At 34.5% G+C, this 26,296-nt stretch overlaps 3 protein-coding genes across 3 annotated transcripts; 1 reads left to right on the plus strand and 2 right to left on the minus strand.

Annotated features, from left to right (window-relative positions):
* Positions 1-7,528: 7,528 nt before the first annotated feature.
* LOC149381196 (uncharacterized) lies at positions 7,529-8,202 on the minus strand. The gene is made up of 2 exons (XM_089601314.1): positions 7,666-8,202; positions 7,529-7,561 (listed from the first exon to the last, which is right to left on the minus strand). Exons 1-2 carry the CDS (start codon positions 8,200-8,202, stop codon positions 7,529-7,531), a joined length of 570 nt encoding a protein of 189 aa, XP_089457440.1.
* Positions 8,203-11,001: 2,799 nt separating this feature from the next.
* Positions 11,002-11,930, minus strand: LOC149381197 (uncharacterized). Its single transcript, XM_089601315.1, has 2 exons — positions 11,140-11,930; positions 11,002-11,062 (listed from the first exon to the last, which is right to left on the minus strand). Exons 1-2 carry the CDS (start codon positions 11,928-11,930, stop codon positions 11,002-11,004), a joined length of 852 nt encoding a protein of 283 aa, XP_089457441.1.
* A 4,055-nt stretch (positions 11,931-15,985) lies between these two features.
* On the plus strand, positions 15,986-17,553 carry LOC149381198 (peroxidase 44-like). Its single transcript, XM_089601691.1, has 3 exons — positions 15,986-16,317; positions 16,409-16,600; positions 16,847-17,553. Exons 1-3 carry the CDS (start codon positions 16,042-16,044, stop codon positions 17,402-17,404), a joined length of 1,026 nt encoding a protein of 341 aa, XP_089457817.1. The 5' UTR covers positions 15,986-16,041; the 3' UTR covers positions 17,405-17,553.
* Positions 17,554-26,296: the final 8,743 nt, after the last annotated feature.

Below are 26,296 nucleotides of genomic sequence, written 5' to 3' on the forward strand. Positions count from 1 at the left end.
ATAAGTTTTCATTCCATAATAATAACAATATGCAGATTAAAAAAGATCACATTACCTAAACTGCAAGAATAAAAAATGACAGAAAGTACAATCAGGATTTCTTATATATATATACATATATATATATATATATATATATATATATATATATATATATTTCAGATAGCACACACATATAAAGAAACCAATTTGAGAGAGAGAGCATGCTAATAAAAAAACCAATAATTTGAAATTAAAATTTATAACCTAAAAAATATGGGATTCCGTAAGAGATAAACATTTAAAAAAAAAAATACTCATACAGATATAATGAATGTAATGAAAGTTTAGATATGTATCGCAATAATAACTATGCATAAAACTTCGTGAAGTTTTCTATGAAATATTTGATAAAAAAAAACCTAATCAGTGAGATTATATGTGTTGTTGGTATTCAATATATAATAATCCTGAAAACCCAAAATAACCATCACATCCTATGTTAACAATTTTAAAAGGTGCTCATGGTCCTTAACGTTGTAATTATCTATATAAAATATTTAAAAATAAAACGTCCGAGGAAAACAACATGATGACCAAATAAAAAATATAACAAATTTGTGACCATGACGGTCTAATGAGGTTCTTGACCGTGGATCCGAACCCCGAGGGGTTGGAATCTATCCAAAAGGTGCTAATGGCCCTTAGGAATAAGAATTGAGATTCTGACTTCTTGTGTTGGAATTTTTATTGACAAGTCTTTAATGACATATTTTTATGGAGTGTTGGGTTTCATTAGATGAGAAATCCATAACCATGGATGTGGGCTCTAATTTTTATTTATTTTAAGCCACGTCCTAATGTTGTCTTTGTTGTTCAAAGATGGTGGTGAATCAAGTTCTAGATTTTTAATCTTACACAAAATTCACACCGGCCGGAGATTTAACTGTTGTTAATCTTTTTATGTGGTATCGGTCTTCGAGAACATGCCTTCGGTTTTGGAAGGTAATCAAACCATTTTCAGCACTTATGAGAGGTGTTATGTTTTGATAGTGAGGTTGTTCCTCTTTGGTTCAAAGAGATCAACTATAACTCCGAAAAGAGTTTCACGACCACTTAGGAGATCATATAATATGGCTAATTGCCGAAATTAAGTAAGTAAATCCTCAACTGTGCTTGAGGTGAATGGTGGGACATTCCAAATAAAATATTATCTAAGGTTCCTTGGTAATTATTTTATTAGCGACATTGACGGTCGCTGATTTACGGTTTGTTGATAACCGTAATATGAAAGAATTGGAAAACCAATACGGCGGACATTGTTGTTGTTGCCGTGGTCTCCTATGTAAACTTGGAGTCTTAAACTCCTAATGTTTGTGGCTTTCCACCACATTTTTTTTTTATACACAAATATCTTTATGACATGGACTTGAATAAGTCATGGTGAAATGTACTTGAATCGTCATGGGATGAGCTCCGCTATCCCGAGATAAAATGGGTTTAAATTTTTCCCATATGCCCGAAATAAGAGAGAATCTTGTTTATGGGAAATTGTTTAACCATTTGTTTAAATTGGTTTATGAGACCTAGCTAGATTTTAATTCTTACCATGAGTGGTTTGAATATGGACGTGTGTCCAATAATTATTATTTGTGCATATGTCTTCTTGTGTATAGAAAGACATTGTCATGAGGGTATTGACACAATGCAAATAATAATTTATTTGGATAACAAAATTATGATTTCAAACACATAAGTGAAATTTGTGTTGAATCAATAATTGAGAAAATTATTTCGTAGTGTTGAAAGATTGAAATTTTCAATAATGGTTTATGGACCAACGAAATGTGTAAATAATAATTATTTTGTGACATTCATTGAGGAATGTACAAAATAGTTTATTTGCTTATAAGCAATTTTGTGGCAATTGAGTAATTTGCATTATTTAAAGTTGAAGGTTAAAAGTCAACTTTGTAAAAGTTTAATATGGTGCGAGGTGACCGTTGAGGTGAATATGTTAAAACCATTTGATGCTTATGTGCATAACATGGATTTATTTAGAATGTCACTCCATCATTAGACATGTGGGGGGTCACCATCATGCTGGTATTTTACCTTTTGAATAAGGTATGTCAAAAGAAGGATTTTGTATCTTTATTTGAGTTATTAAAGGAATGACGGTCTCCTACAAATACTTTCGAATGTGGGGGGTACTCGACCGGAGTGATGGAAACCGCTCGAATGGATTAAAAGAGTGAACCAAGAGCTTTGGTTGCATCTTTATTAATATACACATTTTAGATATGTGTATTGTATGGTTTGAAAAACCTTGATAAATACAAAGATTATTTTATATAATCTAAAATACTTTGTTCTTCGAGCACATATTTCCTTACAAGTCTAAGGAAGATGGACCGAGTTCTTTATTTAAAGTATTGAGGTTATTGAGAAAGTAACTCAAGAACTTGATGAAGAGCCCGAAGAAGAGATAAAGTCTCAATGAGACGTAGAACATAAGTATTGGTAGAAATGTCATTTGATATGAATTTCTTAATTATGTGCTAGAGTGTTGACCACTAACATACTAAGAGCCCATGAACTCTTTTGAGAGTCAATTATGGACTTATACCATAAGAAGTGATAGAGACTTTATTATGCTAAACCACTTTGTGAAGTTGGTTAATCTTCTTCTTGGTAGTAAAGCACTTGGCTCGAAATCTACCTTCATGAGAAAGATGAAAGTGGATGACCTAACTTGTTAATTACAAGACGAAAATTGTAATAAAAGGTCATAAGACATCTAGAGAATCTTGATCACTTTGTTATGTATTCTCTCGTCACGAGAATAACATCCATTAAAATGATAATTTCAATCACCTTGTTGTGTAATCGTGAAATTCATCATAACGATGTAAAATTACTTTCCTTAAATAGATATCTTGATGAAGAAATCTATGTAGAACAACTCGAGAGTTGTATTGCGCTTAAGCAAGAAAGGAAAGTATGTAATTGGTCATATTGTTTTATGATCTTAACGAAAGGCTATGATAATGGCTTAAGAAATTTTGACTCCATTAAAATGTCAATTATTTTTTAGATCCACGAGTGTGACAAATAAGTATACACTGAACATAGGTATATGATTCTGTGTTTATATGTTGCTGACATGCTTATTATGAGTAATAATAATTTCATGGTCAAATACACATATAATATATCAAACCGTGACTTTGATATAAAATATATTGGACTTGTCAATGTAATATTGAGGGTCTATTTACATGAAAGTCCAATGGGATTATCTTGAAACAGTCACAAGTCGCTGGAAATTCTTAACAAGTTTGGAAATGACAATTCTAGATGTCATATTGGAGTTAGACGATGCTTGTCTAAGAATTGTAGAAAATAACTCTCAAAATTGAATATGTGAAAGTGTTAGGTAGTCTTAATTTGATTTGGCCAACACTATAAGTAGATTGGATAGCTATACGAGTACTCCAGGTTGAAAACTATGCATAGTGATCGTGAGGGTACTGAGGTATCTACGATTTACTCGTAACTATTTTCTACTTAATAAGAGATATTCCAAAAATCATTGAATGATTCACTGATGCGAGTTGGATATCTTAAATCCTTTTGTGGATTGGTATTCATTTTGGGAGATTAAAAATTGAGCTTTGGAAATCCTCCATAAAATAAGTGATAACTCGATCCACGTTGGAATCCGAGTTTGTTACACTAATAAAGATGTTGAAGAGGCAGAATGCCATTTTATTTTGTAGAGGATATTCTTGAGTTTTGCATACAATATGATTATATTGTTATAACCAATTTATTAGTAGAGCACATAACGTGATGAACCATGGTATGTCTAGACATTTTGTCAACGACATAAAAACCATGAGTTAACTTCTCTTATATGGAGTCAATGGATTTGACTATATTAGGTCCACAGAGAATATTGAGGATCCGCTAACCTAAGGGTTATAGATTGACCATTTAGAGGAGACATCTAAAGGAGTAGGGCTTAAGCCCACGAACAATAAGTCTAGGCAAAGGAAACCCAACCATGTTGATTGGAGATCCCAAAATCTTGGTTCAAAGGGACAACCTAATTGCCAAGATGAAGTGAGATCACTGTGGGGGAAGACCCCCCGGTCCTATTCCTATGATAAAAACAGTGACACCCGTACGAGGTTAAGCGTTGAGCTTTTAATGATTCTATGATATCAAATCTTTTGCGATTTGATGAAGTAATGCAGGATTACTTTTGGTAAAGAATCACCTATGTGAGAGAGAAGTGAGGCCGCTTCGAAAGAGAATTAATCGGGCTTAATTCTTTAGAAACTCTTGCAGAACCAGGCGCATGTTTCAGGGCCGAAATGAACATAATCATGAGAACTGATCTTATGTCAGGAAGATATCTGAGGGAAATATGTTTATCGTTTATACACAAACGACTAACAGTTCAAGGACATCGCGTCTACTGAGTAGTCAGTAAACATGACATATTTTCACGAGGGAAGGTTCAAAGGTTATACCTACCTATCCTATGCAGATATTGACCGTAGAAGCTATCACCAAATCGAGACAAGTCATGTCCTGTGTGGACGTTTCTCAATTTCATTCATGTGGGGGATTGTTGGAATATAGTGTGTTTTATTGATATTAAATACAATTTAATATCAAGTTATTGGTTTATTTGTGGCAAATATTCGAGGGGTGTCCACTCTTTGAAACTGAAATGTTTTGACCGATGTGTATTCTTCATTGCAAGAGGTATACGATCGGTTATTTATTTGCCAAAATTGAAGCTAAGCTGAATGAGAAATTGATGCTCAAAGTGTGTTATGAGAAACACATTAATTGTGTGAAGGAAGCGAAATTACAATGGGAAAAAAAAGAGACGTAAACGAATTAGGGTCTCTTAACGTGATCCTGGTGTGCGCGCCGGCGTCCGGTTGAATGTCCGCGATGGGCTTGGGCTGCTTGCCTTGGCTGTGTTTATATATGTATCTCCTTATTGATAATTTTATCCCTTCTTTTTAGTTATTACATGAATAACTCTTCTTGCATTATTTTTGTAATAAAATAAATAGCCAATAATTTTGTATTAAGTGGCTTGATTGAGCATTAGTGTGGCAGACCGTTTTGGCATATTAATAGCCATTAAAAGCTGAAGGTTTATATGCACACTTATGTCATATAAAATGACTTTATGTCATATTTGATAAGAGTGATATATGGTACATTAGATGCCACGGTTTTTATCAATAAAAACTGATCAAATATTAGTGCATATAAAAGACGAGTTAGTCTTTTCATTCAGCAGGAAGAAAAGAAAAGATAAGAAAAGAGCTTTTGGCTGAAACAAACACACATAAAATAACTCTTTTTCTTGAGTTTATTTTCCAGCTTTCCTCTCAATTTTTCTCGGTATAGGTGGTAGTATTCTGGCATGCGTTCAAGTTCGCCGGAGCTGAACAAGTTGGTGCTTTGTTCTTCTCGTACGTCGTTGTATCCTGGGAGGCGGTTGCTCACGTTATTCCAGCACCCGGTGGGAGAGCAATAACGCTTTAAGGAAATTGTCAAACAAGCCTCGACGTGGTTACCATTTTCCCTTTCTAGACCGGTTTTTTGGTGATATCCGGTTTAGTTTTTAATTTATTTATTTTTGGTTCTACATGTCTATGTATGTATTTTTATTAGTTTCGTTCATGATTATTTATTTAATTTAGTTATGCAATTTGTCTTATTATTCCCGCCTATTATTAGCAATCTAGCTAACAGGAAATACATGAAGCTTTTGTAACTAAATATGTGTATGTGGATGTAAAAGCTATTTTTGTAAACAATATAAATGACAATATATTATATATGTATACTAAAATTGACCTGTGATTAAAAAGAAACTGAAAATAATAGTTCTAAAATTACTACTTTGGATATTATATATGTTTACAACGGAAACACTAAGTTAAATACGTTGAAAAGAACTTAGCAAATAAAAAGCGTTGTAACCTTTAGATATGGACGAAAGTTACGCTGTAGAGCTTTAGATATGGACGACGGTAGAAGAACAGAACAACGTTATAACCTAATCTTTAGAACCTTTGGATATTGACGTTGATGATTGACCAAGGAGAACCGTATGACAGAAGTAATTTTTTCACGAATTAAACACAGACGAAATAAAGGATGAGGTTCGTTAGCTACGACAACGATTATGCAGATTTTTTTTTTTTTGGGTTGTGAAGAGTTTTTTTTTTTTATTTTCATGATAGGATAATAACAGAGGTTGCTTTTTATAACTTCGTAAGCTCACTGTATTTTATTAAACCTGTATTGAATAATACGTTAGCAAATACGTGTCCAATACCCACATCGACACCGAATCTTCATTTCATCTAAGCTATAAGCTACTACACCTAAAGCTATATTTTGAAAGTGAAAATAATGCATGTGTTATCCTTTCATCTGAGGTTTTTTTTTTCTTCAATCCTATCCGGTTGTTTATTTATTTATAATGAATTGGGCTATCTGATTGGTTAGCTCAAATTTTGATGTAGAGTTTTTTTTATTATGAATAGACAAAAAGAACCTCTAGCAAAGAGAGGTATGTAACCCAATTAATGGCAAAATGGTATTTCAACTTTGGTGAACTCTTCTTTAGTATAGTACCAGTGTTTCAGTCTCTAATCTGCTTATTTCATTTTCGAACTCCTGCGCTGTGGCTCCCCATAGTGTTACTTGCAAATTTTCACCTCTGTAAAATGGTTAGGTGTAGAAAAATAAGGTGTTGTTTATTAATATTTGTATTGATAATAAAAGGAAATGAAATTTTTCAAAATGAAACGGAAGAATTACCTAATATTTTTTATGTTGACAGTTTTTCTGGTAGTGACTCTATTTTCAGAGGTCGATTGTTGTATCGATTGAGTACCTGCTAGTACTCCTATGACATCTATATTGAAATAGTTAGATTTAAAAAAAATGTTAAATTGTTGGTTGTAGGATAAATCTTTGGAAAGTATGTGCCACTATGATCGAGTTTTACCTGTTAGAAGGTTGTTATTGCCGACTCTCGGTATGAGTTGGTCGTAGTCGACAAAATAAAATTTATGCCGTGGAATCATAGGAGTTTCTTCATCCATAACTGTGAGTGTCGTTGCCCGTGTTAGTTGTACCATTGCCACGTGAGGAACAACTCTATACCTTGGTCTACTCTGATCGACAAAAAAATTCCTTATTCTGTACACATGACCAATTTGAATTCGTGGTTGTACATTGTGTACATCTCGAGCTTTGATGGTGGCAAGTATTGTTTCATGCTATTATAAAATGAAGTGAGAAATGTTAGTGTAACATGAAAAATGAGTTGTGAAGTTATAAATATAGTAAATTTGTAAAACAAAATAATCCAAAGAGAATATATACCTCTTCATCAACTAAAACGTAGTCATAACTTATAAGTCTGCTGGTCAAGAAATCTTTATTGGCCCAACCTCTAGAAAATCTAACTGTGATCGTGTCATATTGTTGATTTGGTCTAAGAGATTTGATTGACGTTGCCATTATAATTCTGTACATAAAATGAATACAGTCAGTTGATAATATATAATTTGGTCACTAAGTCAAATGGTAAGCAATTTAAACAGAATTATTAGGATTTTTTTTGGAATTTACACTTTGTAGAACTTCTTTGTAAACAATATTTTTTATATGATTTGGATATTTATTAGTAGAATCATGAATTAACATGAATAATCCATCTGGTGATTTCACTCTAGATAAAGCAACATACAATTGACCGTGGGTAAAAATTTCATGATCAATATATATACCAATTTTGTTAATAGATTGTCCTTGACTTTTATTTATTGTCATAGCATAACAAATTTTAACTGGAAATTGCCTTCTTTTTAATGTAAAGGGCCATTTTGATTCATGTACAGTCATTTCTATTCTCGGTATATATACTTTATTGTTTGTATCTTGTGAATTTATAATTTGACCTTCAATTATTCTATTTGTTAATTGTGTAACTATTAATCGAGTTCCGTTACATAATCCTAAAGGTTGGTTCAAATTTCGTAATAACATAATTGGTGTTCCTAGTTTAAGATTTAATTCATGTGGTGGTAATCCGTTGAATGTTAAAGTGTTTAAAAATTCTTCCGGGTATAAGAGATTGAGGTCGTCTGTGTTTCCTGATGTAGGCATAATTGTATCATAACTATAATAAATTTTTGAAGTAGTTGGTAATAGAGATAAAATATAGTTATTTATTTCATCTACGGTTTTATTTCTTGGAGCGACAATTATTCGTTCTTTGAGGTATTCAATATTATCAAAATTATTGGTCAGATCATTATATATTGTATGTGTTATTACGTCAATTGGGTTAGAATCATAATGTAATATAAAATTTTCTGGTATTTTAATCCATGTGGCGTCTTCATTTTCAACATCTTTAATTCCGTCTGCAGTACCGTCACCGACATTTGATATCCAGTTTGAAAATTCCATGATTTTTTTTTTTTATACTGATATGTTATGTTGTGTTAGTCTCATGTTTTCTGTTAAATGTAAAATTTCAAAATATGGCCACAGATAAGAGCTAGTTATAGTTGAATCAATTATTTGTTCTTTTGATTCATTTGTAATAACTGGTAAGATTTGACGAAAATCTCCGCCTAATACGACAGTCATTCCCCCAAATGGTCTGTCATAAGTATTTTTTATATCTTGTAATGATTTATCTAAAGCTTCAAAACAATATTTGTGATTCATTGGCGCTTCATCCCATAAAATGAGACACGTCTTTTCAATTAATTTTGCCAAGTGTGTTTGTTTTTTTATATGACATGTAGAGAATTTATCTATAGATAATGGTATTTTAAATCTTGAATGTGCTGTTCTTCCTTTGGGAAGTAATAAAGATGCTATTCCAGATGATGCTACAGCTAAAACAATTTCATTATTTGATCTTATTTTGCTAATTATTGTGTTCCATAAGTAAGTTTTTCATGTTCCTCCTTGTCCGTAAATAAAAAATAACTCATGGTTTTGTTTTTGTACAGATTCAAGAATTCGTATGTATATATCTCGTTGTTGATTATTTAGAGTGGGGACTAAATTTGAATTCTGTTCTTTTAATTTGTCAACATCATAATTTAATTAATCTCTTAGTAACTTGTTATTTAAATCATCAAATAAAGAACCTGTTGGCAAAGGTAGATTGAAAGTTGTCAAAGTGGATGAATTTTGATTTAGCATTTTTTCTAATTCATATAGGACATAGTTTTGTAATTCATGTTCGGGTATTTGGAAATTTGGATTATTGAATAATTTTCGAATTCTATGTATAACATCATCACTCATGAGCTTCCAATGGTCGGTAAATAGTTTGAGTGGATCATTTATATTACAAAATAAAAGAAGGATAATAAATAGTTGTCGTAGTTGGGTTGATGTTGAGGTAACTGAAGATTCTAAAATAGATTCACTCCATTCTTTATCGTCTCCTAACAATCCTAATGCAATACATGCTAATTGATAGGTTGGATATTTTATATTATTAATGATTTTTAGATATTCAAAGCTAGTAACGCCTTTCTGATGATTTAATAGTAGTCGTAAATAATATAATTCTCCAGAATTTGGATAAACATAATAAGTTCTTCCAATTGTATGACCGTAATGTCTAGGACTCCAAATTTTATCTCTGTTATTCCACACCCATTTTTTGGGGAATTATGTATAAGTTAGTTGTTTAGCATCAATATTTGTTTTATTTATTTCCATCCATTCAGTTAGAGTAGTTTTTTGAATTCCTGGTTGTCCCAAAATTTTATCAACACGTTGATTGGAACGGTATGTGATATTTTGCATATGTGGTAGATGGATTGATAAACGTTGAATGGAAGGTTGTCTGTGATGAATTGAATATTCGTAGTCTCCAAATAGCTTCATATGGTGTTATATAGCGACAATTAATATAATTTTTTATTTCATCTATCTCTTGATTATTTGTATGCGAAGTATTTTCCGAACATATATTTTCTTCGAGAGTTGCTCTGATTCTATCAGGTCCTTTGGTTAAATACTTAAACAAATATTTAATCAACATAGACTGCGAGCAAATTTCAGTGTTTATATGTGCGGCAAATTTTTGACACAATATCTTGTTATATGGTACAACGTATCTATTGTCTAAATTAATATCTTCTTTTTTTACATAGATGTTATTATTTCTGCGTTTATAGTTAACGATCCCATTTTCATCAATTGTTGTTTCGTTTTGAGTTTGTTTAGGAAATCTTTTTGAACATGTCGAATTTCTCATACACTGAGCGTTTGGTTTTCCATGTCCACACGGGCCGTGCATCATAAATTCGGCAACTGTTTTATATCCTAATGGATCTTTTTGGGGATCAGGTAGTTCAGCTGATATAATGTTGTCTATTTCTGATGGTTCGCGGTTTTTATCGTCAGGATGTAACCAAAATAAAAAATGGCAATGTGGTAATCCTCTTTTTTGAAACTCAACAACATATAAATAAGCAATTACTGTTCCAAAAATAGTTCCTTCTTTGATGGTTGATAGTATTTCATTTAACTTCATTTTGAAAACTCTAGCCACTATATCGGGCCTATCTTCAGGATTTTGACCGGGGATTAAAGAAATGACTCTACTAATCTCTGGCCATTTGGGATTACATGTGAATGTTATAAATAAATCTGGATTTCCATATTCTCTACAAATTGCCATTGCATCTTGATATCATATATCTAGGGCTTCCAGTATGATTTGATGGCAAAATAATTCTTTTTCCTATTGAATTTGCATCTCGATCTCCTCTAGTTATAGCATCTTGGATGCCTTGATAAATTTCAGATCTTAAATTTTGTTGATTTTTTCGAATGTAGTCTAATCTATCTTCTTCAACAGAAGCGTAGGCATCTACTAAATATTGTTGAAATAATCTTCCACTTCTATGTAAAGTATTTCTTACGTAATCACGTTGTTGTAATTGATAACAATAAAAGGCTCTCATCGGTATTCTTTTTCTTGAAGGTCCTGTGCTCATATGATTGGTACTCCATTTTAAATCTGTTCTATATCCGTCTTCTCCATATGGAAATAATAAAGGATACTGTAAAGACATGTATGATGGATGTAATTTTGTAATCCTCTGTAAGTTATTTGTTTGGGTCTCGACTATAATGTCTTTTCCATTTTCATATTCTCCAATATCTCCTACTATTAATCCACCAATATCATTTGATGTGGGTAGATCATATTGATCTGTACTTGAATTTCGATATCCTAAAAGTTTAAGCCTCACGCATGGTGTGTTTGTTTCCTTATATCTGTCTCTTACCATTCTAAAAAGCTTTACTAAAATATTTGTGTTGTCCAACATGGTAATCAATGTTTCAAGAATTCTTTCTGTGATACGTATTGATGATTTTTTAAAGGAAAAAGTTGACATTCTATTTTTAATTTCATTTTCTGTATCGTATATATAAATTTGGGCAAACCTTGGAGGATTATTATTTATAGGTAATAAAGATCTCAACAAATGATATATCTGACCACTTATTTTGAAAATACGAGGACCGGGAGAATTATTTAATGTATGATCAATGTTTGCTCCGAAAGATGTGAAAGCTAACATAGAATTTAGAGTACGGATATTTTGTTTGTAATAGATACTCTCAGGCCCTGCAGAATAGTTGAGCAAAGTATCTAGTATTTGAGGCGTTTCTTTTAATAAAGGCAGTCTTATTTTACCCTTTTGGCAACACAAATTAAATTTGAAAGGGGTGCTTCCTTTAGATTTCTCGTGAAACCAGAATAACGCGCCACAATATTCACAACTATGTGTACAATCTCCAAAATCCAAGTATGGGGTGTTTGAGACAAATGTTGTATCTGAGGCCATTATTTGCATATTAGAAATCATGAATCTTCTATTTACAGTATACCGGGATAAAGTAGATGTTTCCATATAAGAAGTTCGATTTGTGTCGTCCAATTTTAATTGGTCAGATGTTTGACATTTCGTGGTGTTGGTGGTTTTTTGCTTTTTATTCTTTCTCGTAGTTTGATCAATTGATGCTAGAGTTGGTCGTTTTTTACTCATGGACACCTACATTACACATTTAATTTAAGTAGAAAAGTTATTTAAAGAAATAAAAACCTATAAATTACGTAATATAGAAACTGAGCAGTTATCTGCATAAATATTTTAGTTGACTGATGATTTATATTTATTTATTGACTTCAACTGCCTATGGTTAGTAATAATAATAGTAAGAAACAGTAAGCTGTTAGCTAGCTATGATAAAATTTAACAGTAAACAAAATTCGCTAAATATGTAACTAATATTTATATAAAAGTTTATGAAGTGACAGTTTATTTTATTATTAGTAAAAAATAGTGACTTGTTAGCTACCGACGACGAAATTTGACAATAAACAAAAGTCGTCAAATTCGTATACTGATATTTATATAAGATTTTATGAAGTGATCAGTTTATTTTATATTTAACACGCATGTATAATATAATTTTTTTGTGTGATGAATTATTCAGTCCTTATCTTATGTTCTCTTCTAAGTTGCCAAAATATTGTAGTCTTTTAAGTAGACGTTATTGTTTAAAGTGAACCGAACATATATCTCAATGTAGTTAGTTAATTCTAAATATTAGAGATCACTTACGTGTATGGGCTACGATGAACGGCTTTCCTGTTGTGGTATATATAGTAGCGCAACTCAGAACTGGAAAATATATGAGCTGTATTAGTACAGTACTTGACTAATTATATATATATATATATATATATATATATATATGCAAAAAAAAAAACGTTAATATAATTATTGGAGATCACTTACATGTATATTCGATGATGAACGGCTTTCCCGTTGGTATATAGTAGCACAAACAAACGAACTGGAAAACATATGAGCTGATATTAGTACAGTACTTTACTAAACTTCATGAGTAGAACAAAGGTATTTAAGTAGACGTTATTGTTTAAAGTGAACCGAACATATATCTCAATGTAGTTAGTTAATTCTAAATATTAGAGATCACTTACGTGTATGGGCTACGATGAACGGCTTTCCTGTTGTGGTATATATAGTAGCGCAACTCAGAACTGGAAAATATATGAGCTGTATTAGTACAGTACTTGACTAATTATATATATATATATATATATTTATGTGCAAAAAAATAAAACGTTAATATAATTATTGGAGATCACTTACATGTATATTCGATGATGAACGGCTTTCCCGTTGGTATATATAGTAGCGCAAACAGACGAACTGGAAAACATATGAGCTGATATTAGTATAGTACTTTACTAAACTCATGAGTAGAACAACGGTAGTCAAACATATTGATTATTGAGAAGTTAATGCTTTATCATAGAAAATGGACAACTGTTTTTCCCATGATGTCTCTGCATATATATATATATATATATATATATATATATATATATATATATACACACGTGTTTATATCAGTATAAATATATAATAATACATAATTGCATCAATTAATGAAAGTGATAGACCCATGAGTTAGTTTTAAGTTGACAACAATCACACGAAAAAATTTCGGCGGCCATAACATTGAAAAAAAAAACACATCAATGAAGATACTAAAATCATAATAAGTAAGAAATTAACCTTAAGCTAAAGATGATTGATTTGCTTCCGTTGTATGTATTTGCAAAAGAGGGAGAAGTTTTTTTCTTTCTTAATATTAAGAGAATAGTTAGGGTTGTTTTTTTTTTTTTTTTTTTTTTTGTGATTGATTTGCTTCCGCTGTATGTACTTGCAAAAGAGGAAGGAGGGTGGTTTTTTTTTTTTTTTTGTTAATAAGAAGAGAAGAGTTATATAGGGTAGTTTTTTTTTGTTTTTTTTTTATTATATACGGTGATGCAGTTGAAGGCTGAGCAATTTTTTTTTTTTTTTTTTTCAAAGGAAAAGAGGAATTATATGTAATGGCATATAGACAATGATGCAGTCGAAGGTGGTGTAGAACAAAAGTATTAAATACACAAAGGTGAAAAGGAGAGTTATATCTAACTGATATACTGTTATATAGTGATGACAAACAAAGTACTGCAGTATAGTATTTAAAGGTTGGATATTTGCAGAGGAGAGCGTAGGTTGTTTTGAGTTGGTTAGTGATGAGCTTGTAGTATGACAATGAAAGTTTTTTTGTTGGCTTTAGTAGGCATGAGAAAAGATGTATTTATATTTTATAGACATTGAGGCGGCCTAAAATACTGAGGGAGAATATAGAGTTTTACCCATGACGTAACTTGAATTCTAGTATTATTAGTGTAAAAGTATGTATCTTCGTGTAATGACATGGTAAATATGCAAGACATGGAATCATTACGTGGACATTTCTTAAAGCAACAGATACCCATTGCTATACCTAATACCCTAGTATCAAATAGCTACAGATGTAAGATAACTTTCTATTTTCTTAGTGACTAAGAAATGAATACGTATTGCATTATATGTTTATTAATTCCCTGATACATATTGCCATGTATATCAGATAGTTGTGCATATATATATATATATATATATAGCATAAAAGTGGGTCCACATTTGAAATGAATACCGTAGTCCCAGGTTTTTATGTGTTTTAGTGTGCTTTAATATCAATGTTAAATATAATTATATCTTAAAATATTAAGAATAGAACAAACACTTTTCTTAATGCATAACACTTTATTATTCTGAGGCGATTTATTGAGGCTTTTGTTCATTGGAGGAATTTTTACTGTAGATTCATTGAAATCGATGTATAAAAAATCGGTGTCTAAATATTAATGTCTACTGAGTAATAAATTAACAAAACTTTTAGTATAATAGGTACATATAGCATTATATGTTTATTAATTCCCTGATACATATTGCCATGTATATCAGATAGTTGTGCATATATATATAGCATAAAAGTGGGTCCACATTTGAAATGAATACCGTAGTCCCAGATTTTTATGTGTTTTAGTGTGCTTTAATATCAATGTTAAATATAATTATATCTTAAAATATTAAAAATAGAACAAACACTTTTCTTAATGCATAACAGTTTATTATTCTGAGGCGATTTATTGAGGCTTTTGTTCATTGGAGGAATTTTTACTGCAGATTCATTGAAATCGATGTATAAAAAATCGGTGTCTAAATATTAATGTCTACTGAGTAATAAATTAACAAAACTTTTAGTATAATAGGTACATATAGCATTATATGTTTATTAATTCCCTGATACATATTGCCATGTATATCAGATAGTTGTGCATATATATATATATATATATAGCATAAAAGTGGGTCCACATTTGAAATGAATACCAACTGGCAAGTGACAAAGTCTCTTATCAAGCAGCACCGCCTTTGGTTAATAACATGATATTCATGAACTGATAACCAATACGTGGTCGTTTTTTATTGGGTGAGAAAATACTGTAGAGTCTACAGTATTTTCGCGTCTTCCGAGTATAATATAATTAGAAGTTTGGTCACGTGTCGAACGCGCAGATGTTTTCAGCAATGCGTGGTCAAATGTACATAAATCAGTGGATGATCATAAAGGATAATGATCAATGGATGCTCATGGTAATATACCAAATAAATTTAAATATACATAAATCAGATATTAAGCCATTATAATTTAATATTATGTATAAATAACCTGGTAATCACTTTAACAACGCTTTTTATTTTATGCAGGAAGTCATATCATTATACGTTGGAAGCATTGGGTGAGTAGAGTTACGCATTTTAGAATATCATTCCATCCACTTGTTTTAAATATAATGCTAGTTGGGGCACGATGTGTTCACAACTAAACAACCATAGATAATGGTCGTGCAAAGCAATATGTTGGATCTGTAGTTGAAAAAACATAGTATAGAAAGAGTAGTAGTATAAATGGTGGAGGAAGGGGGAGAGTTGAGTACACCTACAACGAAATCTAATAGTAATACTAATATAGCATATTAAAAAAATGGTGAGATACGGTGGTGTAGTGTTGGTGATTCTGATGATTGGCGTGGCAATGACCAGCCTTCCTGAGGTGTCAGCGGGTTCGCCAAAGATACGAGAAGGGTTTTACGATGGAAAATGTGTGCGGCGCGTCCATGGTTTCTTCGGTTTCTTTAGCCGAAAACGCATTATTGATGTGGAGGCAGTTGTATCGGGCATCGTAAGGAGGAGATACAACTCCGACCCAACCATCGTGCCGGCGCTCATCCGCATGCAGTTCCATGACTGCTTTGTCAACGTGAGAACCAATTAATCAATAAATATCTTATTATGATCATATGTCTATAATGTTTATCTGTGAGACTACTAAATAATTCATACTGAATTAGGGTTGCGATGCCTCAATATTGCTGGAGGTAGAGAACAGTGAGAAGACTGCACCACCGAATCTAAGTGTGAGGGGTTTCGATCTGATAGACGAGATAAAGGAGGTGTTGGAGGGCATTTGCCCCGGGGTCGTCTCATGCGCTGACATCATTGCCATGGCCACCAGAGACACCGTCTTCTTTGGTGCTCGTCGGGTACATTACAAATTCATGAAATCCTATAGGAAAAGATTCAGATACATCATTTGATTACATTGTTTCAAATTAGTGGTTAAATGTTTATATAGTAGTGAATTTTATTAAGAAAAATAGCAAGAATTGATTTAACTAACTATATCCAAAAGTTTTTTGAACGGTGATGATGTTTTTAATTTGAGGCACCAAATAGTCATCTAATCAGTCTATACGAACAATTAATTAATTGTGGTGGTGTATATGTAGAAACAAGAATTTTGGTACAACGTGCAAACGGGGCGAAGAGACGGCATGTCCTCTGTGGCAAACAACACCAGGGATTTGCCTCCTCCGTCCGTGTCCGTCTCCGACTCCCTCAAAATGTTTGCCAAAAAGAACCTCAACGCGGCCGACCTTGTCTATCTCCTCGGAGGTGGCCACAGCGTGGGCATAACTCACTGTCGCTTCATCCAAGACCGCCTCTCCAATGCCACTGCCACGCCCCAGATGAACCCGGATCTGCGAAACCGTCTCTCAGCCTACTGCGACAACCCCACCAACGAAATCAACCTTGACCAGGGCACTCCCAACACCGTCGACAAATCACTCTACACTCAAGTCTTGCGTCTCAAAAACGGTATTTTCAAAGTCGACCAGGAGATGGCGACCCACCCTCAGACAAAGCGCACAGTGCAAGCCATAGTCAACGGCCCAGACTACATCTTTGGTATCAACTTTGGGAGGGCCATGAGGAAGATGCAAGCCATCGGAGTGCTCACCGGCTCCAACGGTCAGATTCGTGCAACCTGCAAAGCCATCAACTAATTACCAATTCATTACCTTTCCTTGTATTTTATTAATGTTCTTTTATAACTCATCAATATTTCTAATTCATTATTGCACCATTTTGAGTGGTTTGCATGGTTGTTTTTTTTCTCAAGGGAATTTCCGAAGTAATAAACAATCTAAATAAGTTGCGTTCTACTTCATCTCATCTTTCTATACTGCAAGAAAGCTTTATAACTGCGAAAAATTTCATGGACCAGGTGACTTGAAACGTTGTGAAATCTCTTAACGTGGTTAAGATAGTTGTTCAAGATTTAGATTGACCAAATTATTGAACAACGAATTGTTTTAATAAGCAAATTAATCAAGGTGATATACAAGCAAACAATCAAACTGAAAGCAATAAAGAACACGAGATAATTGGTAACCATGTTCAGTATAAACAACCTATTCAGGGGGACGGATACGTTCAGGTGAAAGCAATCCATTATAATCAATCAATCAAGGTTATAGGAATTCCCAAACACCTCTCTCATTTGGTTATCTCCAATGGATATGGATCCAAGCTCCCCTCGGATCTAGAGACTCATTCTCTATGCTTTACATATATTCTCCCAAAGATCAATAGCACGACAATGCAACACACGATCTCACACTTCGTACGACGGTACAACAGCTGTGAGTTGTTCTAGGCTTGTTGTCGATGAAGATCTATGAACAAATAGAGACAAGCCAAGAACTTTGGTGCCGTGTATATGCCAAACAAAGAACCAAAACCACCAACTAAAATAAAAACCCTAGATGGGATATATATATTATATGATTTTGTTCTCAATCCCACACGGAAAGTCAACTCAATCCGATCCATCAAATCCGAGATCATGATCCCAAGAAAATCGGGTAACTAATTAAATCAGTTAGTTACTTGATTCAGCGTGTGGAAAAGATGCAATTTTCCTGATCTTAAATTGGTTGAACAACTTGTAGATGCTCATTCTTAAACAACTCGGTTACAATTTGTTTTGCCAGCCATAAGGATAAAACAATCTCCCCCATTGGTATTTTTATGGCAAAACAAACACAATACACTACGCAGAGTGCTTCAAGCAAATGTTTTAGCAGCAATAAGACTAATAAACAGTTCCAACAAAAAAAAATAGAAGCATTGTTTAACTAGCTTATTACAGTCCAAAATGAAAAACACTCAATAAAAATTACTCCTTTTTTTCCACAAAAAGGACAAGATAAGTAAATATTGCAAATTTATTCTTGAGCAACGGAAAGAATGAACTTCAATCTTCTTCTTCTTCTTCATTGTTAGCAGCATGAACTTGAACTAGGTCTTAAACCGGGTACTTGATGTCTCTGATCAAGTTCGAGATGAGCCTCCTCTAATTCGTCAGCCTTGTGATCTCAGCAGTCTCGAACTTCACCCCTACTTCCAGCTGGTAGAGAATCTTTTTGCCTTCATGGATGAGAAGAGAGAGGATGCACTGGCAGTCTGAGAACTTGATGGAGCATCTTCATGAACAAGTGAAGCAGGTTGCTCCCCATCAATATCATTCTTGTGCCACATGCATCAACGGACATGCCATGAGCCCTGTCTTGTCACGATATCATAAATGAGAGAAGAAAAACCTATAGGATGGTTTACCTTGTCAGAATCACCATGAGAAGCAATCTAGGAGAAGATGATTTCTCAAATGCTAACCGGTTGTTTGTTCCCGATAGCAAAGAGCAGATGAGCCATAGGCTTGGAGAGAGATCCCCTGTGGCGATTAGGGTACCAGTTTTGTTAGCAATCCCATAGAGGAGGGAGTACTTCGTGCTGAGATCGGTTGAGGATATGTTGTTCTCGATACAACTAGTCTTCTCTCTAATGGTGAGGCATAGGACAAGCTTGTCGAAGTCAGATTCTGGCTCAACAGTATGTTCAACCAACAAGCTGTAGTACTCGTTGATGACATGGGGAGTGATATGCACCTTCTTTCTTCTTAACATAACTTCTCCAAAGAAAGGAATTGCAAGGTTTCCAAAATCCTTAGTGAGGTTTGCTATAACGTCTCTCACGAGATGAACACCATACTTGTTAGATGAAATGTACCTCTTTCAGCAGAGAAATGATTTGAGGAACTGTATAATTTGCTTCATCTATTCTCTTCTCGTGAATAAATGAACGCTTTGCGACTGCATCCCATGAGACCACAAACCTTTCTTCCACACTCTTTTGACTCTGGAAGAATCTTCTACTCCCCATGAGATGTTCTTCTTCTTCTGAATGATCTCTTTTGTAGGACAGGGTTTACATGCAACATCTTTCCTCCAAGAAGTTGGTGGAGCATCTTCTCGAACATCTTCTTGAACAACTCTATGAACAACAGAAGTAGAGACTTGAACTCACTCTTTCTATAATGGCAGCAGCTTTCTTCTTCTTTTGAGGGTAGTCTATCTCCATCTTGTGAGGCTCTTCAGACTCAGTTGCCTCATCAACCTCAGAGACTCTAGCCGTCTCTACAACAACCTTATTGGCCTTCCTCTTCATGATCTTCTTGAAAGGACCTCTTTCTTCAGTGGCCTTCTCAGATGGTTCAGGGGCTTGTTCAATCCTCTTCTTCTTTGTCTTCTCGGTCTTCTTCTTCTTCAAGTTCTTCAGCACAGTAGTCAATGTTGGGTCTAAGGCTTCCTCAAGGTTAGGGATTACAATAGTTATCTCCCTCTGGGTTACATGAACCTGGATTGGTACCTCAAGAACCATCTCATAACACATTACAGGTTCCATGATCTCACCAACAACAGAATGAAGAGTACTAGACCTAACCTGGATAGCTTCTTCACTAGAACCCTCTCCTTGGGCTGGGTGATCAACAGGTGGCAAAGAATTTGGAACTTCAGAGTAGCAATGTCGACGAAGAGATTCAGAGGAGATGAATCTGGTAGAGTTTGAGCCTCCAAAAGAGCGGGGACATGGGACTCGAGAAGCTAGGCACAAGTGGTCACCATTTTTGCTAGGTTCGAAGAGTGAAAACCTCGAAAGAATTTCTTCGGAGAGAAAAGGGTTAAGGTTTTGGATGAATAACCTCTCGAACAAGTGAGCAATAAAGGATAAATAAATAAAATTGGTATTTAACCAATTACTTCCCTAGGAATTCGGAACGGTTACAACCCAAAGACCCATTTCAAATCACAATCGAGTAACCATTTTCTCGAAGAAAAAAAAATAGGAGTAACTAAAGCCTTCAACCATAATACACGTTAATCACCCTTAATTCCTTGTCAACCATATAAGACTTGGTCAATTTAACTATGGTTGACAGACAAGATCAAGAGACAATTAATTCTCAACAACACAAAGACCCAATGAGGATCTCAATGTCTCAAACATCAAGGGGCTTGGTTAAAATGTCTGCAAGATGTTTATTAGTAGGCATGTGCTTCAACTCAATCACCTTCTTCTTAACTAACTCTCTGATCAAGTGATGCCTGATATCTATGTGGTTTGTCCTCGAATGTTCCACAGGATTCTTCGAAATGTTGATGGCGCTCAGGTTGTCGCAGTATAATGGCATAACATCTTGTTGAACACCATACTCGCACAACATATGTTTCATCCAAATCATCTGAGCACAGCTACTTCCTGCAGCTATGTACTCTGCCTCGGCTGTAGATAATGAGATGTTGATTTGTTTCTTGCTAAAATAAGACACCAAATTGTTCCCCCAAAAAGAAACAAGCTCAAGATGTGTTTTTCCTATCTTCAGCAGTGCCTGTCCAATCAGCTTAGTATTAACCCACAATACAATAACTAATGTCATTGGTATACCACATACCATAATCAATTGTACCGCAAACATACTTGATTATTCTCTTGACTAAAGAGAGATGACTTCTTTAGGGTTTGCTTGATATCTTGCACAAACTCCAACAGCGTAAGAAATATCTGGTTTGCTTGCAATCAAATACAATAGACTCCCAATCATACTTCTATATAGGGTTTGAACAACTGATACTCCATCTTCATCCTTAGTGACTTTGATGTGAGTGACCGCTTGAGTTCTCTTGTGTGAAGCTTTTTCCATCTCAAACTTCTTTACAAGATTCCTTGCATACTTGATCTGATAGATGAAGATTCCCTCTGATTTTTGCTTGACTTGAAACCGAAAATAGGACAGTTCACCCAACATGCTCATCTTAAATTCATTTTGCATTTGTTCAACAGATTGTTCAACCAACTTCTGAGAACTGGAACCAAACACAATGTCGCCAACATAGATTTGAGCAATTATGAAGTCCAACCTTGTGTGTTTGATAAAAAGACTTTTGTCTACTCCCCCTCAAACATAGTCATGATTGATCAAAAACACATTTAGCCTCTCATACCAATCCATTGGTACTTGCTTCAAGCCTTACAAAGCCTTCTTCAGTTTGTACACATAGTATCTTCAAAGCCCATAAGTTGAGCAACATAGACTTCCTCATTGAGAAAACCACTTAAGAGCGCACTCTTGACATCCATTTGATAAAGCTTGAACCTCAAATGACAAGCTAGAGCAACTAGAATGTGAATTGCTTCCAATCTAGCAACATAGACTTCTTCAACTAGAAGCTCGCCTTGTTGAGAGTAACCTTGAGCAACAAGGTGAGCTTTGTTACAGGTAATGTTGCATTTGTCGTCAGATTTGTTCTTAGAGATCCACTTTGTACTTATGACATTGACATATGTGGGATAAGGAACCAGATCCCAAACATCATTGCGTTTAAATTCACCAAGTTCTTGCTGCATATCAGTTATCCAATATTCATCAACAATAGCCTCTTTAATATTTTTTTGCTCAATGCCGGATATAAAGCAAGAATGATTAATCATATCTCTATAGTTGAGAATAGGTTTATCTTTGGTTTTTCTCCCTTCATGTGGATCACCGATAATGGATGACAAAGGATAATTCTTTTGAACTCTTAAAGAAGGTTGAAGGATAGGAGTGCTTGAAGCTTTAGTAGAGATTTGCTTCTCATTCAAGTCCTGAACAGATTCATCATCAGATCAGCCAAGAAATTTATCTTGAAGAGTTGCAGAAGTCTCTGTTTGAACAACTTATTGAACATCTGTAAGGACGTCAAGATCATCATCATCAGGAGTGTTGTGGTCTTATACATCTTTGATCGTCACGTTGATAGACTCCGTTACGGAGTGAGTGGGATTGTTGAAGACTCTATAGGCCGACTAGAGATGGAATAGCGGAGAAAGATTCCCTCATCACTCTTGGGATCGAGCTTCTGCCTATACTCCATATCGTTGAGGATGTAGCGTGCACTTCCAAAGACATGGAAGTATTTGATTGTGGGCGTCATGCCTTTCCACAGCTCATAACAAGTCTTCTTAGTACCTGTACAAATTGACACTTTATTGATGATGTAGCAAGCAGTATTGATGGCCTCTCCCCATAATTTTAAGGGCGTTCCCTTAGCATGGATCGTGACACTGGCCATCTCCACGAGAGTTCTATTCTTGCGCTCAACAAAGCCATTCTGCTGTGGAGTGATAGGATATGAGTACCGATGGTTGATACCTTGAGAATCGCACTATTCAGAGAATGATTTGTTCTCAAATTCCGTCTCATGGTCACTTCAGACAGAGGATATGCAATTCTTTTTTCTCTCTAAAGTCTGGTAAACATAATGATGAAAGCCTTGACTGCATCTAATTTTTCTCTGAGAAAATCCACCAAAGAATATCGTGAATAATCATCTACGCATACAAAGACATACTTCTTACCACTGATGCTTTCCACTTGAAATGGTCCCACTAAGTCCATGTACATGAGCTCAAGAGGTCTTGTCATACTTCTTACCACTTATGCTTTCCACTTGAAATGGTCCCACTAAGTCCATGTACGGGAGCTCAAGAGGTCTTGTAGTGTCAATAATCATATGAGAAGTACGTTTGTGAGCATTCATAGTTTTGTTTCCCAATCTGGAAATCTCGCAAACAATATTGATGTCTCCTTTGAGTTCAGGGATTCCTCTAACAAGTCCACTGATAAGTGTGTTATATACGTACAAATCGCTCGTTCAAGGACTTGAATCGAAGCAAATCCTTAGGCGTTTTGATATATTCTTTTGTTTTTCTTTATTATTATAGGTTTTTATGAGTTAAAGGTATTTTGAGGGCAATCGAGCAACTTTGGGAGATTTGAACAGTTTTCGGACAAGTTAAAGCAAAACAAGAAATACGACACGGTCTTTTGCAGTATTCTGAGATTTTAATTTGATGAATTTGGATATTCCAGTGCCATAATTGTATAGATCTTTCTCTTACCTTTCCACCGCATGTTTCTTTGCGAAAATCGGACATCGGAGCAAGACGTTACGGTCCATTCAAAATTATTGCGCAGCTGTCCAATTTCTCCGCAGCCCAAAAACGCTGTTTTTATTAATTACCTGATTTTAAGCATTTTTTAGGTCCATAATACTCCGAAAATCAACTCTAACTTGTATATACTACTATTGTAACCTCAAAACACATCATTCATTCACTTTTTCTTTTCCTTTATTTTTCTTAGAGTGTATGGTTATTTTTTAGAGTTTTTGGAAGAGGAAAAATTGTTCTTAGCCAGAATTGAAAACCCGACGAGTCTCCGAACCTTAACTTCATTTGTTCTTCTTTCTTCTCTTCTTTTATTTATTTTATTTCATTATTGTTGAACATCAATTTTATTTCATATGAATTCTCTTTTGCTTTCAATCTTTGTTTTATTGCTTTTAATTATTTTGTTATGTTTAGCGCTGATTATGAACACCATTAGAGGTTAGGTTTCTTGTGGGGTTGCGATGTAGCCGGGATTGCTTGATATGAATTGTTCTTAATGTTTTCTAGTGTTTGATCACCATTAGAATTCTTATCTAGGATTCTTTAGCTACTCGAGGGAGAGTAAAAAATTGTGTTTTTGGTCATGTCTTCATAGTTGATCTTAGGTTAATAGAAAATCTAGGCAATTTATGTAATCGTTTGAACTCTTGTCGTATTGCATGTAGTTGTTTTAATAGGATTAGAGGCTGAGAGGATAATAATTTGTCAACTACATAGGTATGCTAGAACACTCAAGAGAGGCTAGTTAAAATTTTTGATAGATTCAGATTAGCATCCATAAGAGTGTATTTTACTGTTCAAACCCGAAATCTCCGACCTGGTTAGTTCCGGTGAAGTCATGACCCCTACTTTCTTTTATCCGAAAAGCTCATTTTTAATTATTTGCTCTTTATTTTATATGTTTTATTAGTTGATTTAATCCATCTCTCCTTCACATTGAAATCAATTCGCGTCAAGCAAAGGAAGTCGCTAAAATAACTAGTCCTCGTGGGATCGATACTCGTACTTCGTGTACACTATATTACTTGGGTGACACGTACGCCTGCGTTTTGTGTGATTTATTCGCAACATCCACCAGAAGTGATTTTCTTGATAGTCTTGTAATTTAGATGCCCCAATCTTTTGTGCCATAAACTCATCCCGTCGGATTTGCTAACCATACATCTTGTATGAGAAGTTGTTCCACCTTCTCCTAGAAGATAACAGTTGTTAGACGATTTCCTTCCTATCATAACGCATACGTCTTTCTTGTCAAAGACACGACATCCTTCACTGGTGAATTCCACACAATGGTATATGTCACACAATTGACTGTTGATCAACATTGGCTTTCAATCCATCAACATGAAGCACATCTTCTAGTTGAGGTACTCTTTTCAGATTAAAGGCTCCCTTACCAACAACTTCACCTTTTCCACCATCTCCGAAAGTCACTGACTGACTCCTGTTGTTCTTCATCTATGTGAGAGATCTTTTGTCACTAATTATATGACCAGAACAGCCATGGACGACATACCATCTTCCTTGTTCAATATGGCAAGTATAGCTGAAGGCCACAATACAAACATTCTGCATATTTCTCCAATCTTGACAGATAGAAGCATGATGTTTTATGGACGAAGGCTTCTCCATTCTGTTCATTCTGAGGTCAGCTAGATACCTGAAATATTAGGGTTTGATGTGACCATCACGATTGTAGTAATGACAGATCCACATCTTCTTGCGTCTGGAATTGGTACGAGTGGCACGTACAGAAACTTGGTTGAAAAACTTCATGGACCCGTGATCAGACAATTTTCCACTGACCTTGACAAATTTGGTGGTAGTTTAAGAAGAACCTCTTTGGAAGCCAATTCATTTGCTATTTCCACTTCTTCTCTGAGTAACCTAGATAGAGTCCAGATCACGTTCTTCTTTTCTTCAGTTGATTCAACTCCAAGTGTGCCTTCTGTTTTCCTTTCACTTGTTCTTTCAAGTCTATGACAACACTATTCAACTCCTCATTCTCATTAGAGAGCTCAAGAATCCTCTTCTCCAGATTACTCTTCTCAAGTTTCAGACTAGTGATGTTCTGGTTCAACATCTTGTTGTGTTCAATCACAGAAAGCCACTTCTCATTCAGCAGATAGAAATTCTTAACAATATTTTCCTTGGTGACTTCAACATCATCGTCGTTGCTCCACTCATCAGGATGATGTTCAACTAACTGCTTCCTCGAACTGTTCTCAGCCTTCTCATCAGTCACAACATTGAAGGCCATGAGATTAACTTCTTCATCTGCTTTCCTGGACTCAAAATCGTTGTCACTCCAGCTAGCCACATAAGATTTGTTATTCTTTTTCAAAGTATTGGCACACTCGGCAGCAATATGGCCAAATCCTTCACACTCTCGGCATTGAATTATATTAGGCTTGTCTCCTCTGTTGTTGCTTCCTTCACCAAACTGGTTCTTCTTCTAGAAGTTCCATTCTCTTCTGTTCTGAGGAGTCGATGAAGACTGTTGCCCTTGCCGATTCATCTTTCTCATAAACCTTCCAAAAAGTTCTTGGCAAGGTATGCAATAT

Source organism: Urtica dioica, chromosome 11, assembly GCF_054948205.1.
Source record: "Urtica dioica subsp. dioica isolate 48M chromosome 11, U.dioica_male_clone48M_v1_H2, whole genome shotgun sequence".
In the NCBI taxonomy this organism is placed as follows: Eukaryota; Viridiplantae; Streptophyta; class Magnoliopsida; order Rosales; family Urticaceae; genus Urtica; species Urtica dioica.